This window comes from Odontesthes bonariensis, chromosome 15 (genome assembly GCF_027942865.1).
Source record: "Odontesthes bonariensis isolate fOdoBon6 chromosome 15, fOdoBon6.hap1, whole genome shotgun sequence".
NCBI classification, from domain to species: domain Eukaryota; kingdom Metazoa; phylum Chordata; class Actinopteri; order Atheriniformes; family Atherinopsidae; genus Odontesthes; species Odontesthes bonariensis.
In genome coordinates, this window is record NC_134520.1 from 22,033,097 (window position 1) to 22,046,691 (window position 13,595).

The 13,595-nt window shown below is 42.8% G+C and overlaps 1 protein-coding gene across 2 annotated transcripts in view; it reads left to right on the top strand.

Annotated features, from left to right (window-relative positions):
- The window catches only part of rnf13 (ring finger protein 13), a 41,265-nt gene that overhangs the window by 20,230 nt on the left and 7,440 nt on the right, over window positions 1-13,595 (top strand). For both annotated transcript variants that reach the window (XM_075485536.1, XM_075485537.1), the window contains exons 5-8: window positions 11,127-11,214; window positions 12,048-12,138; window positions 12,724-12,829; window positions 13,197-13,290. In XM_075485536.1, the coding sequence (XP_075341651.1) occupies window positions 11,127-11,214; window positions 12,048-12,138; window positions 12,724-12,829; window positions 13,197-13,290 (379 nt within the window). The remainder of the gene's footprint in view (window positions 1-11,126; window positions 11,215-12,047; window positions 12,139-12,723; window positions 12,830-13,196; window positions 13,291-13,595) is intronic.

Consider the following 13,595-nt stretch of genomic DNA (forward strand, 5'->3'; position numbering starts at 1 on the left):
AAATAATAATGAGACGTAAATAAATATGTATTTATGGCATTTATGTGGCCAAAGTATGTGAACTTTTACTTTTAGCAGGCCATTCAAACCTGTGTGTGAGTGGGCACTCACACAGGATTATGGGAGTATTTACAAAGAAGGTTTCTGAGGTCGTACGGGCTCGTCGTCGAGCGTCCACAGTTTAAAGTATGATGTTGTGAGAAAGGAAAACACTTTACTCGGTCATAAAAACCTTTTGTGAATCACGCTGGTGTGGGAATCCTGTATTTTTGCCACGTTTGGGCCCGAATGGTTCGTCTTCATTAATGCAGTACAGTTATCCCGGCAAAATCTAACGGAAATTTCAGAAATTCTGTCGGCGAACTGAATCTTGAGCCCCTTTCACACTGCGACCCGCTACTTTAGCGGGTCCAAATTGCACCTTCGACCTGCGTCGAGCAATGTGAACGCTTGGCGTGTTAGGTGACCCGTATCGCCAGAAGCCGAGTTCAGGGGGCGTGGCCTAGTGGCAGAGCGTCACACGAAACACATAAAATGCTGGGCGTGTACAATGACGTAGGCACAAGCCATGCGTCGGAGGTAGGGTGAAATACACCTGTCTGCATCAAATTTTTCAAACAAACGATGGCGGGACACCTTGAGAACTCGTTTTTGCAATTGCATATGCAGTTCATGGAGATGTTACTTTACGGTGCGTCTTGCTGCGTGGGAAACCGCGCTCTCCCATCTTTCTCGCCAGCCCTTCCAGCAGAGGTCCATCCTTCACCGTCCCCGAAATGTGGCGGTAAATAACGTCCTCTGCTCGGAGGCTGAGGAGCTCGCGGACTTCCTTGTCTCCCCAGTTGGCCATCTTCAAAAATGTCTCGAACTTGATGTAGGCTAAAACAGAGTAAAACTTGTCCTCACCTGTCGCTGTTGTTCTGAATCAGTTGTCCATTCTGTCTTTTAAACTCCTCACCTCACGTCACGCCCACGTCCGACCCGCGTCGATTGCGTTCACACCAAACTCGGCTCGGCAAAAAGACTAGGGTCCGACGCGGGTCGAAAGGCGAGTCGAGTTGAGGCGGCAGCCCGGGTCGGCAGTGTGAACGCAACAGCGGACACGCTAAATTCGTGAATTAAACGCGGGTTATTCGGCAGTGTGACAGGGGCTTTGGAGTGAAGTAGGTCAAGCTGCGAGAGACAGAAACTCTTAAGCACTGTTCTACCAAAGAATGATTAGAGAAGACCGAAGGTAATTTTATGGTGCGGTGACCGCGATTCTTAACATCCACGAGTCGTCACTTTATTTGCCTAACAAAGAGCAATCGCAGTGCAAGTCTTCAACAGTAAAATGTTTCTCACAGTACATTTAAAAATAAACTACACATTGTGGGTTTGGGATACAAAAATTCGAACGAATGGTCGGCTTTTTTTTTTTTTTTTTTTACACTTGCGTTTCAAACTGCATGCCAGGTTGTTTGTGAGGGTGATGTGGATGGTTCCAGCAGTTGTTTCTCATTAAATGTTTAGCAGGTTGCAATCTCATGATTAAACATGCATTTGTAAATGTAGGGAGTAGAAACGGGCGTGAAGTCCAGTTACTTTGAATATAAAAGCTCCTACCGCGTTTGTGTCTTGTGAATGATAATAACCTGGTTATAAAGGTATTAAAGACCCAGGGTAACTTTTTTTTTTCTAGCCTGCATTTATGCATTTATGTATTTGTTGCTGCATGGATTTAGTACCAATGCGGTTGCTTCTCAGGTATTTCCGACAGAGGGGAAAACACAGATTGTGCAACAGGTCAAAGTCAAACATGAAACCAGTTCGACCAGTTCTTATCCGTGGTGTTTAGGAAGGCGCTCTAATGTGTTTCCACTTGTAACAGCGTTCAACTTTTGTAAAAGATTTCTCTCAGTTTTTCTGGTGAAATCCAAACCTACTTTGAAATGAGCTGACTGAAGCTGGATCTGGTTCATGTGGTGATCGAATCTCCCCCAGGTTCAAAGTTCAAACCATGGTTTGATAGCTCATCCACCCAGTTGACATGTTGCTGCATAAATCTTATGGAGACGAGGGTTAAAGTCCCATAACTCGCTGCGGGATATGATGCTTTGCAGCTTTTTTCATTTTTAGGGTTAATTATCAACTAAAGAAAAAGCTTGTCCGTAAACATGTGGATTAGTAGGAAGTGGTCATAAGGCAGGGCTGTTTTTCTTTGTATAACTTGTGCGAAACAGTGTCATTTGTGCACTTTGAAAAGTCAGCAAGTGTGACTTTGCTTTTACCAGCCACAGGCGAACTTGGGTCAGCATTTGTTCTGGAGGCTGGTAATTCCCCTTCTAACCTTGCCTTCCTACCTCTTCCTCACAGTAAAAGCTTTTCATCGTGCAGCCTGTTTGTGCTGCAGTGACCTCACAGCCCCCAGGCTGCACTATATGCACACACACAGGCTTCAGTCTTCACTCAAACAATGATCTGGCTTCCTGTGCATGCTCACTCAGTCTTATGACAGGGTATGACTAAGGCTGACTGGATGTATGACTAGCGCGAGTCTGTGTGAGAGGAGGAAGGCAGTAGCCATATCTTATGCCTGCAGTGTGGTTTTCTGAGTCGGCATCATGTCTTTTGCAATTTGTTGTGGCAACAAACTGCTCAGACTGCACCCTGTGGCCTGTGGGACACACAAAAGCACCGCTTCTTGAAACAGTGTTGCCTCAACTCCTCTTGCCTCTTACATGTGAGGACAAAACACCCAGCTATTCCCATACAGACGGCAGCATTTATGTACATGTATCTGTACATAGAAAAATGAAAGACTAAGAACAAAGGAATGGAAAGAAAGCATCATAAAAGTATGTTGTCTTTATCTTTATTGCACCTACAGTTCAAATATGGTCGTCACAGCAGTGCGTGAACTGCAGCTGTGCTTTGTTATCAGAATACAAGGCCCCTCCCTGTAGTGTTATTGAACTCTATCTAATCAACTGTCTGGACCTTGAAACTAAAACCCAACTCTGCTCAGTGCAGCATTCCTCTGGAACACCAAGGAGGGAGGGAGGGAGGGAGGGAGACGCAGCTGGGTAGAAATGGAGAAGGAAGGGTAGCAAGAAGATGAACAGGGTAGGAGGGGGGAGCTTGCGGGAGGGAATAGAGGAACTAGAGGGCGAAAGAAATGCTGGTGAGGGAAAAGGAAGACATAAAAATGGGAGTTAGACGGTTAAAGATGGAGAGAGGACGAAATTAGGATTTAGTTAGAACTGCTGTCCAGCTTAAATCCTAGGTTGAGACACTGAAAACTGAGTGTAGCCTCACATTCGCACATTCACAAAATTGTCCAGAGAAGCTCCTAAAACACTTCAATCAAATGTTTCTAATGTCAGTTCAAATGAGAACCAGACATTGAATGAAATGAAAAGGGATCTTAACTGGGATGTGCGAGCGAGGTGCGCTGTGTTGCTCAGACTGATTTACACAGAGCTGAGGTCAAGTCTGCTTTATGCAAATGATGTTCACTGGCTTCATGCTGGTCATTGAGCCTAACAGGGCATGAGTGTGAAGGTAAAACACAACCCTGTTTCCAAAGAAGTAAGGATGCTATATAGAAATGTAAATAACAACAAAAACAACAGTCTGTAATCAGCTGGGAACTGAGGAGACCATCCGCCGGACCTTTGGGACAGGAGGGTTGGCCTGATTTAGGATTCTAGCTGTTCAACAGTCCTGGGTCTTCTATTATATTTATATATTATATTAATTTTATATTATCTTATATTTTGCACTGTTGGTGAAAGGCAGGCAGGTCCAGCATCCGCTCCTCTACTTGGAAACCATGCTGTTGTAATAAATGTAGTATGTGGTCTAGCATTGTCTTGCTGAAATATTCAAGGTCTTCCTTGAAAGAGATGTCAGGGTTTAGAGAATATGTCTCTACCTTTCAGCATGTAATGAGCCTTTCCACGTGTGCAGTTGCCAGTTCCATTGGTACCAATGGGGAAGGACTGGAGCGGGATGCTGGGTATACCCCCGAACAGGTCGCCAGTCTGTCACAGGGACAAACGAGACGAACAACCATGAACACCCCTCACTCGCGGTGCGCACTTTTGCCACACAAAAGGAAGGTTTCTGGTTCAAATCTGTCTGGGTTCTGCCTGTGTGGAGGTTGCATGTTCCTCCCGTGCACGCCTGAGTTCTCCCCAGGTACTGGCTTCCGCACGTTAGCTTCTTTTTTTTTTTTTTTTTTTTTTGGCGATTCCAAATTAAAGGCATGGCAAGTTTATTTGTAGAGCACAAGTCGTACAGGAGGCAATTCAAAGTGCTTTACAGCTACATTAAATCACAAGAAGGCGATTAAAATCATTCCAAAAAACATCAAAAATAATCATTAATTAATTAAATTGGAAGCGAAGAGTGCTGATAAAATACTTTCAGTTGTTGTCATATGCACAGCTAAATAGAACTGTTTTCAGCCTGGATTTAATGGTGGGAGTGAGTGTGAACGTGTGTGTGATCGTTGGTCTCTGTGCTGGTCATTTGATCGACACAACGGCAGCTGGGATTGACTCCAGCCCCCCTCAGCTGTGAATACGATGAAGCAGGTTTAGAAAATGAATGGACTATCGATGATGGAATATATTCAGTCTATTTGCAATTTGATGTTGGGGAGCCTTATTCTGAAATTGCTTTGCAATTTGTACATACTGTTTTTTTCCCCCTGATAACTTAACCTAATCTGTCCATCTTTACTTCTGCCATCTTTTTTCCCTTTTAAAGCTGCTGTTATTGTACCCCATCCTGTTGCTGACCAGTTGCTAGTCAACCTAATTAGTTGTTCCTCCAGCGTTTTCTTTCACGCACCACTTGGTTTTAAAGTCTTTTGTGACCCTTATGCAGCTATGTCGCTGCCATCACCTTCGAGAGGAGCTTTTTATGAAATTAAATGTCTCATTTCTATCATGAAGCATTGGTTTTTACAAGATTTACAAGTCATTGCATTTTATTTTGATCTAAATTTCACACGGCATCGCCGCTGTTTTTGGAACAGGGGCTGCAGAGAGTTAAACAGATGAAGAAGTAGGCGGAGCAAAGGGAGGGATGCCAATGGTGACAAAGAGAGGACAGGTCTGTGTGTTTTAGCTGCAGTGCTGCATTATGAGACTGTGCAGCGTTGGCAGCAGATTCACTCACACTGGAGTGAAGATGCTGAAAGTGTTGACACACACACACACACACCCACACAGTGGTGATGCAGCAGTGGAGAGTGATGCTATCAGCACTCTCTTTCCACATTGCTTTGCATAAATTCTAGTTTGGGACAAGACAGAAGCTAAATATGACCAAAGTGTAAAAGCATGTGCCGTGACATTTTCATTCCACATGTCTTTGTAGGTAACGCATAGCTTTTATTGAACTCCTGTGTGTGTGTTGTCAGAGAATAGTTGGGATAAGTGGCATCGATCGTGGAACAATACACAACATGCATACATTTAAAAATAGAGCTTTGTTGTACTGTGTGTCTTTGTTATTTTGTGCCCAGACAGTCTAATCCAGCTCCAGTCAACCAGTGGCCATAATACACACACACACACACACACACACACACACACACACCTGCTATGCACAAAGTCGCACACACATCCACAGGGATCGAAAGTGCAGTGACCTGTAGTTGAAACAACTTCGAAACACCTTTCTCATTTTCTGGTTGACTAGAAACATGTCGTTTTTTTTTTCTCAGTAGCTCCTTCCCTCACATTTTCAAGAGGCAGCTCAACACAACCGTTACTGTTTTCAGCCACCAGGCAGCTGCCACCTTCCTCCTGATGGACATGTAAACACTTCAAGGGTCCACGGTCCATACTGCAAAGTTGTTAGGACAAACTGACACATTTTTGGACAGCTCAGTTTGTGTTCATGCACCTCTGCTTTCTGACACCGAACATGAAACAATTGACTCGTTTATCGGGAAAAGTTCCTTTTTGTTAGGTGTAAAATTGCATCATGGCCATATTTGACTAAAGATAATTGATAGTATGCCGACTTTGCTTTAGAAATTTTTTAATAGTTGTATTTTATTTGGAACTCAACTTATGATAAAAAACACCAGCATTAAGTAAAACTGACTCATTTCTTCCTGTTCTGAGTTTTTAAATCTTGGTCATAATTATCCAAATGGATCAAATTGATACATTACAATTAGTAGTTATATTGATTTTCATGTTTGCTTTTACTGTTGCAGACCTGAGTTTTTTTTTGTTTTTTTTTAAAGTGTTAAAAGACACAATAGTTTGAAGTGGTTTCCTAAAACCTCAAAAGAAACTGACAGAATCCACTAAAATGCTTGTTTCTTAGCTGCTGAAGGAACTATAGATATGAGATAAAAACATCTGAGAGGTTAAACCTTCAGCTTTTTTTACTTTTTCAGTGTAAAAATGAATGACAATATAAAATATTTTCAAATATAAAGCTTTTTTTTTTTTTAAAGTCTTGTCATGAGAATGATGACGAACTGGTCCAGGTTTGAAAGGGAGATGCATGCGTGTTGTGCGTGGTCTTCGTTGGTTCAGTCGGACTTTGGTCAGATGATGGATTTTTAGAAGGTTTTTATCACTTTGTTTCGAGTCCTGAGCCCGAGCATCGCACAGATGATGTGATGTTTGGAGGACAGGAAGGGGGTGGATGCAGCCAAGAACGCCGAGTCATGCTGTCACATGACAACAGATGATGAAGACATACACTACACTTGGTGTTCAGTTATCTGTGTGTAGCTCTTGTCAGTGTGTGCTCAGGGCAGCTGCTGTGTGTCGTCATGCCGCTTCGTCAACTTTCTGCTGTAAGCTGACGTGTGAAAATGAAATTTGTTCCAAAACGTGATCACGAATAACTGATGGATGTGGACACTGAAGGGGAACCGCAGGATTTTTTGTTTTTCCTAATCTATTGTCCGTCGAGGGTAACGAGTATTGAGGGGTTTAAAGAAAGCTTTGTTCGATAGCCCAGCATCGTGGTCTGTGTACAGTGGAGGAGCAACAAAGATCCTCTCATCTCGATGCACAAGTCGTTTCTCTGAGTGCGTTTTTGTATGCGCTTCTGGTCTCACAGGCTTTTGCATTATTGATCTCTTAATTCCTAGAGGTCTCATTTTTTTCAGGCTTCCTCCTCTCCTGTTTCTCCCCCCCCTCGCTCTCTCTCGTCTCAGGAATGCATAGAATGCTCTTATCTCTGCCCATGCAAACACAAGGCTGAGCCAGCAGCAGAGGCTGAATTCCTCTGCAGATCCCAGGAAGACAGACCACACCACACACTGGCCTCCAGACGGCCTGCGACCATCATGGGCTCTTACTTTTACCGTAAAATCTCCCGGAAAGGCTAGGAATTAAACCGTTTACCACTTATGGCCCTGTTTCACCGAGAGATGCGCCAACTGGAAGTTTCAGGACCACCAGTTATTGTGCAGACTCATTGCGTCCCTTTTAAAATGCAGTTTTGAATGGATAGAATCAGGTATCCCACTTTATTTTGAGCTACTTTAATTAAAACAACAGTCGGTAAGAAAAACGAACCAATTCAGAGAATTAAGAAGAGTAAAAAGGCCGAGAATAAAAGCAAACGCTCATTTTGGATTTGAAGACTTCATATCCTTTTTATAAACCAATAATCCTTCATTTGTCCGTCTGACTTTCCTTCCTCATAACATGCAGACACAGTATATTGTGTGTGTCACTTATCCGGACAGCCAGCCTCCAGACACACACAGTAGCCATTGATACCTCCTCACAATGCCCCCTCACAGGCAAACACATGGGATCACAATGCTGCGGCTGCCGTACACACTGCTTTACGTATGCCTGTGCATAAAATCATAATGACAAGGAACAGACAAAAGACAGAACTGTTCACTGTTAGCATCCAAACAGGCCACAGTGTGAACACGCAGTGTTCACCCTCACAAGTCTTAAGTGGATTTTCCAACGCTCGTATCAAGAGGGCCCGGTCGAGCTGCCGGGCTGAAACTCTCACAAACCGATTTCCCAGGTCACTGCGAGCGAGCCTTTTCTCTGCTTTGGCAGCAGACGACACTCATGTATTTTACAGTGTGACTCGAGCTAAACTGATTTTCTCTTTGTTCTCTACACGTCCCTGCCTGCACAGGCTCGCATTGTTCTCGCTTTCACCGTCTGGTTATGGGTGTTGGTTTACCGCTGGAAGGTGGCACATGCTCTGACTGATGATTAACTGCAGCATTTCCTCAGAGGCTTTCGGATCCTTTCGAGTTGGCCGCATTTCATGTGTCGCACTCTCCTTAAAGTAGAATCACTCACTCCACACAAAGAAAACACAAATAAATCAAAAGACTGAAATATTCAGTTTACACAAACATTTAAATACTTTGTTATGGAACTTGGTATCTTACTTTTTCAGTGTTTATTTTTTTTATGATGCCTCTGCAACTTGACTACATTTGAATGAATTCAATTGAAAGTGCCCATCTGTCTATAAAAGGTTCACACTAAATGTTAAAACTAAGTCACAAAGTCAATAGAACTCTCCGTGGACTTTCGAGACACATTTAAAACACAGATATTGAGAAGGATGCAGGGATGTCAACAACCAAGCCCGAATAGTCAAGTAGCCACAAAGAAGCTATTACCCTCTGAAGGGTACAAGATAACCTGCTGGGAGTTTGTCAAAATCTTCTGATGTAATGATTCAAAAGATTTAACTGTTTGGCCACAGTCTCCAGGGGTGTATGTGGAGGAAAACCCTTCAATGAGCATCAGGTCATTAATCCCAATCGCATGGACAAACTTCATTATGGCAGAACAGACAGAGAAAAATATAAAGCAGTAGTGACTGCAAACATTTTCCACAGCGCTCAGGATCTTTGGCTGGTCGTACACAGAAATAAAAAAAAGTGGAACGCACAAGTATCCAATGCTGCTGGTGTCATCCCTTCAAAGACTTGAAAGTTTAACCAAGCTTAGTGAAGTTAGGTCTTCTGTTGATGGAATACTTTTTATATTTCTAACTGATTAACAGAAAGCCATCTGTGCTCTGTGTCATTGTGTGTAGATTGATGAGAGAACTGAATCGATTTTATATTTGGTTTTTAAACCAAATGCAGAAAACGTTCGAGGACCTGAAAACTTTTTATCAGGACTGTGTAAGGATACTAAGGTTTGTAGGACTGTCCCAAATAGTTCTTCTCAGATACGTGCCACTAAAGGCCCCAAGAAGCTAAGATCACTGCCTTTTCTACCGTTTTCCCAAATCAGTGGCATCTTTCTGTTTTTTCCCCCCTCTTAATTTCAGGAAGGAAACGCTTACAATCCCGTGTTTATTTCTGCGTAAGAACTCATATTCATTTCCAGGCTTGGACTGTCACTTACTACTTCCTCCACCACATCTGCTGTGAATGATCGGCCGCAACAATGGCCCTACAGGATACTGCAGCGTTTATACTGTGTCGGAGGCGCAAAAACGGCCCCACAGGTGGACGATGTGTCGCTCAACCCAACGTTTGCCCCACATCCATGATGCAGCTCGCATGGACGTTTACAGCTGGAAAGCTCCTAATTTAGCTTATTACCTTTTTAAAGTTTTACAGCCAGTACTACACCCTCAATTAGCTTTAAAATGGCAGGTTTCACGAAAACAGCCAATGCATTTGGAGGCTTCTAGCTGAGTCCTTCAAAACTTGATTGTGTCATTTGATCCACGTGTATACAAATAAATCGAGGACTTTAAATTTTGTACCTCAGGTTCTAAAACAGCCACACATTTTAGCTCTTGATTGATTGCGTGGCATGTTAATGCAACAGTTTAAACACACACAATCACACGGAGACATTCACACCGCTATATATTTTGCCCTGATGGAAACTTGAGTACCGTCTTAGCCCATCTTTGTCATAATTTAGAGACAAACTTAAAACGATATACAGAACATCACAAAACACCTCTTGACCAGATTCTTAACTTAGTTAATTTAAGTCATTTCAATCAAAAAAAACTTGTACAATAAGATTAAAACTGATACATCGTGGTGTGCATTTGCATTACAGTTGATGTGCGTTCTTACAGAGCAGAGCTTGTGGAGATCGGACCCAAACCCGTGACCTCTCTGTGATAGATGAGAGACACCGCGGAACAACGAAACAAAGCAGATAGCCAGAGGCAAATATCATAAGCTGAAAATTTTCTAATCGCAATTTTCGGCTCCTGTGAAACAGAGCGGCCTTTAACGTTAGCATATTGTGCCACTGATCTTCCACCTTGTGGCTCTCTTTGAGCCCCGATCCCCTTAGTTAGTCTGAAAGCTTCCTGTTTTGCGTCTTCATTCTGTTGAGCCGGCATGGGATGCAGCCAAACAAAAAGCATCGTCTTCATAGTTGAGTTTTTAAGTCGAGATGGAAAAAAAAAAAAAAACGGTGTTTGAATGAGCAAAAAAACAGCATGATATCTGTAAACAAAGTAAGGCTAAATCTGTAGAAAATTTGCATATTTGGGACAAATTTTTGACTCTTGAGCTTTAAACATCCAAAAAAACTGTGAGGAAAGTCTCCCTTCTGACAACAATTTGTCTATATTTGTAAGCCATGGTCAGGCATGGGGTGGATGCTGCTCTGCCAGATAGCAGAAATCAGATTATCTGACATGGGCTGCCTGCCAAAAAAAGAATGTCTCCACCTGACTTTAGCTTGGCAGATGAAATGTGCGCGCTTCAGATTGTCAGGTCTAGGTCCAGGTATGTTATCTGCTCCTAAAATGAGGTCAGTTGACGACCAGAATGTACTGAACTACCGTCGATAGATTTCCTTTTTCCTTCCCCGATGACACGGCCCCGTTCCAAGATGTCAATGCCTCGATTCATCTCGAACCGATCAAGAGTGTTTCAGGGAGCGTGAGGCAATATTTTCACACATGGACTGGCCACCACGGTGTCCAGATCTCAACTCCATTGAGAATCTTTCGGATGCGACATGACATGAGCGTGTTATGATGTCATGGCGGAGTGTGTGGCGTAATCAAAGCTAAAGATGGTCGAACAAGATATCAATGTGGAAAGCAAAGTTTAGTCTTGCAGTCGCAGGCGATTTTAGCCACTAAAGTGTTTTCTTCCATGGAATGTTGTCTCTTCTCAGGTCCTTAATGCCCAGAAAGCCGGATACAAGGCAGCCATTGTTCACAATGTGGAGTCCGATGACTTAATCAGCATGGGATCCAATGATTGTAAGTTAACACGGGGTCCTCCTCCTTCACCCCACGTACACAAACAAGTAATAAACATGTATCATCTTTTATCTGTGTTTGTTTCTCCCTTTTGAAGAAAAGTGGGGCGGCTTTACAGTTAAAACTGCATTTCAAGTCTGGAGATGTTCTGCAGTCAGCTCTATTAACTCAAGGCCCGGCTTTATCTCAGTTTAGTGATCTCACATTGTCTGTAGTGGTCTCTCACTTCTCACACATTGTTCTCACTGACAGCTATCACGAATGATCCCAAAAGTCTCTTATCCTGTTTTACGTTTTTTTTTTTTTTTTTTTTTTTTAAGGAATTTTATCATGCTCGTTTTACAGACTCGGGAAGATCACTTCTGGTTTCACCCGGTTACTCGAGGCCTCAAGATGTGCTGGTGTGCTTCAAGCAAATTGCTTCATTGCACAGTTAAACCGTGTCTAAACCTACCATTCTGCCACACTTTTCCAACAACAGAGTTAACTTTTTACAATGTCTAAAAGATTAGATACAAAAATACGCCGGCTCGTCTCCTCCCAAGGTTTCCTTCTTAAACCGCCTACCAAGCAAGAGCAACACAGTACATGTTTCTTTTTTTTTAGTTGAAATGAGCGAACGCCATCAAAGAAAACTGGGAAATGCGGTTAAAGTCAGCAGAACACGAACGTGTTGAGTAACGGCTGCATTGTGACGGCTCTTCTTCATGCTTTTCTCTCAACATGACTCTCATTTTTATGCATGTCAGATTCATGACCTCTGAGTTGAATCGGGCCTTGATTACTTTTCGCATGGTTTATTTATCTGTTACGTTGTTTTTCCCCGCTTTCAGTTGATGTTGTGAAGCAGATAGTTATTCCCTCTGTGTTTGTGGGTGAAGAGACCGCCAACACTCTAAAAGATGACTACATGTATGATAAGGGGTAAGTGAACCCAAAGCTCCTTTTTTTTTTTTCTGGCCAATAGAAAAGGTGTCCTTCTAGAGATGAGTTCATTTTTCTGTCACTGTACAATTATGCCTGAAGTGTGTGTGAAATATGTCAAGGAGAGGATTTATCTTGGGATGACTTGTCTCTGCTGCTGATGTAATGTTTTGCCAGTGAAATGTCTATGTGAGCTCCAAGGTCACAGTGTTGGTCTTATGTTTCTAGATTTAAATCAGCTTCTTGTTTTGTGTGTGTGTGTGTGTGCTATCCTAAAGTATGAGGGTTATTCCCACATCTTTGGCAGTCAGGAGAACGCCAAACATGGTGCTAGCAGATTTTTGTCAGTGCTGACCAATTTAGCAGCAACCGATTTGACTGGAGAATAAATAGTATGCCGTGGAACCATGTGAAGTGTCAGTAATAGAGGAACTTATGTGGCTGTCACTGTTAAACTGAAGAACACCAAAGGGAAAATCATTCATGTGGCAACTGTACAAAATGCTGCTATAAAGCAGCCTCTGTGTAGCTCACTATCAGCTTGTGTTAAATGTCCATTTGCTGTCACTCTGCCTGTTTGACCAGGGGACACGTGGTCCTCATCCCAGACTTCAGCCTGCCACTGGAATACTACCTGATCCCCTTCCTCATCATTGTGGGAATCTGCCTCATTCTCATTGTTGTTTTCATGGTGGGTATATTTAATGAATCCTTGTCCTAACTTGCAACTAAAGTCCTCTCTAAAGCAACATTTACTTACAGGAAGATTATATTTTTCCTGTGTTCATTTGATAATGAAGTAGTACAGAATATGCGCACAGAGCTTTAATATTTTTTGCTCTGGGTAACTCCCTGTGAGATTCATACTGACACACATTTTCTATATGTTCAGTGTCTGATGTCAGCAAACGATTTAATACGTTAATAAGGATGTGGAAGGAAGTGTTGCAGATCACTCTCTCTGTTATAACATCCTGAAATCACACCTTTTGCGCCGTTTGCGTTTTACACTCATTTCAGAGGCTTTGACTTTCTTTTTTTCTCTTCGCTGCAACTAGATCACCAAGTTCGTCCAGGATCGGCACAGGGCTCGGAGGAGCCGCCTGCGCAAAGATCAGCTGAAGAAACTTCCCATCCACAAGTATAAAAAAGGTAGGGAAGCGATCTCGGACACCTCCATTTGGACTAACGCCCACAGTGACAATGAAATGTTAATGATTTCTGGTCAGGAAGGAGCACCATCCATCCAGCTGTGAATCTGGGAACTCTTGAGTGGTTCAGAAGGGTTTACTGAGTAGTGATGGGTTCAACAGATGTGGCTATTCTCGTGCACATGTGCAAAAATCTTGACGGTGTAGTTGATGGATGTTCTTTTCTTTGGCAACAGTTGTGTGCCAGGACCTCCACCCTAGTTGACCAGGATTCTCCAGTTTCTCTGAAACGATTCTTCTGAAAGC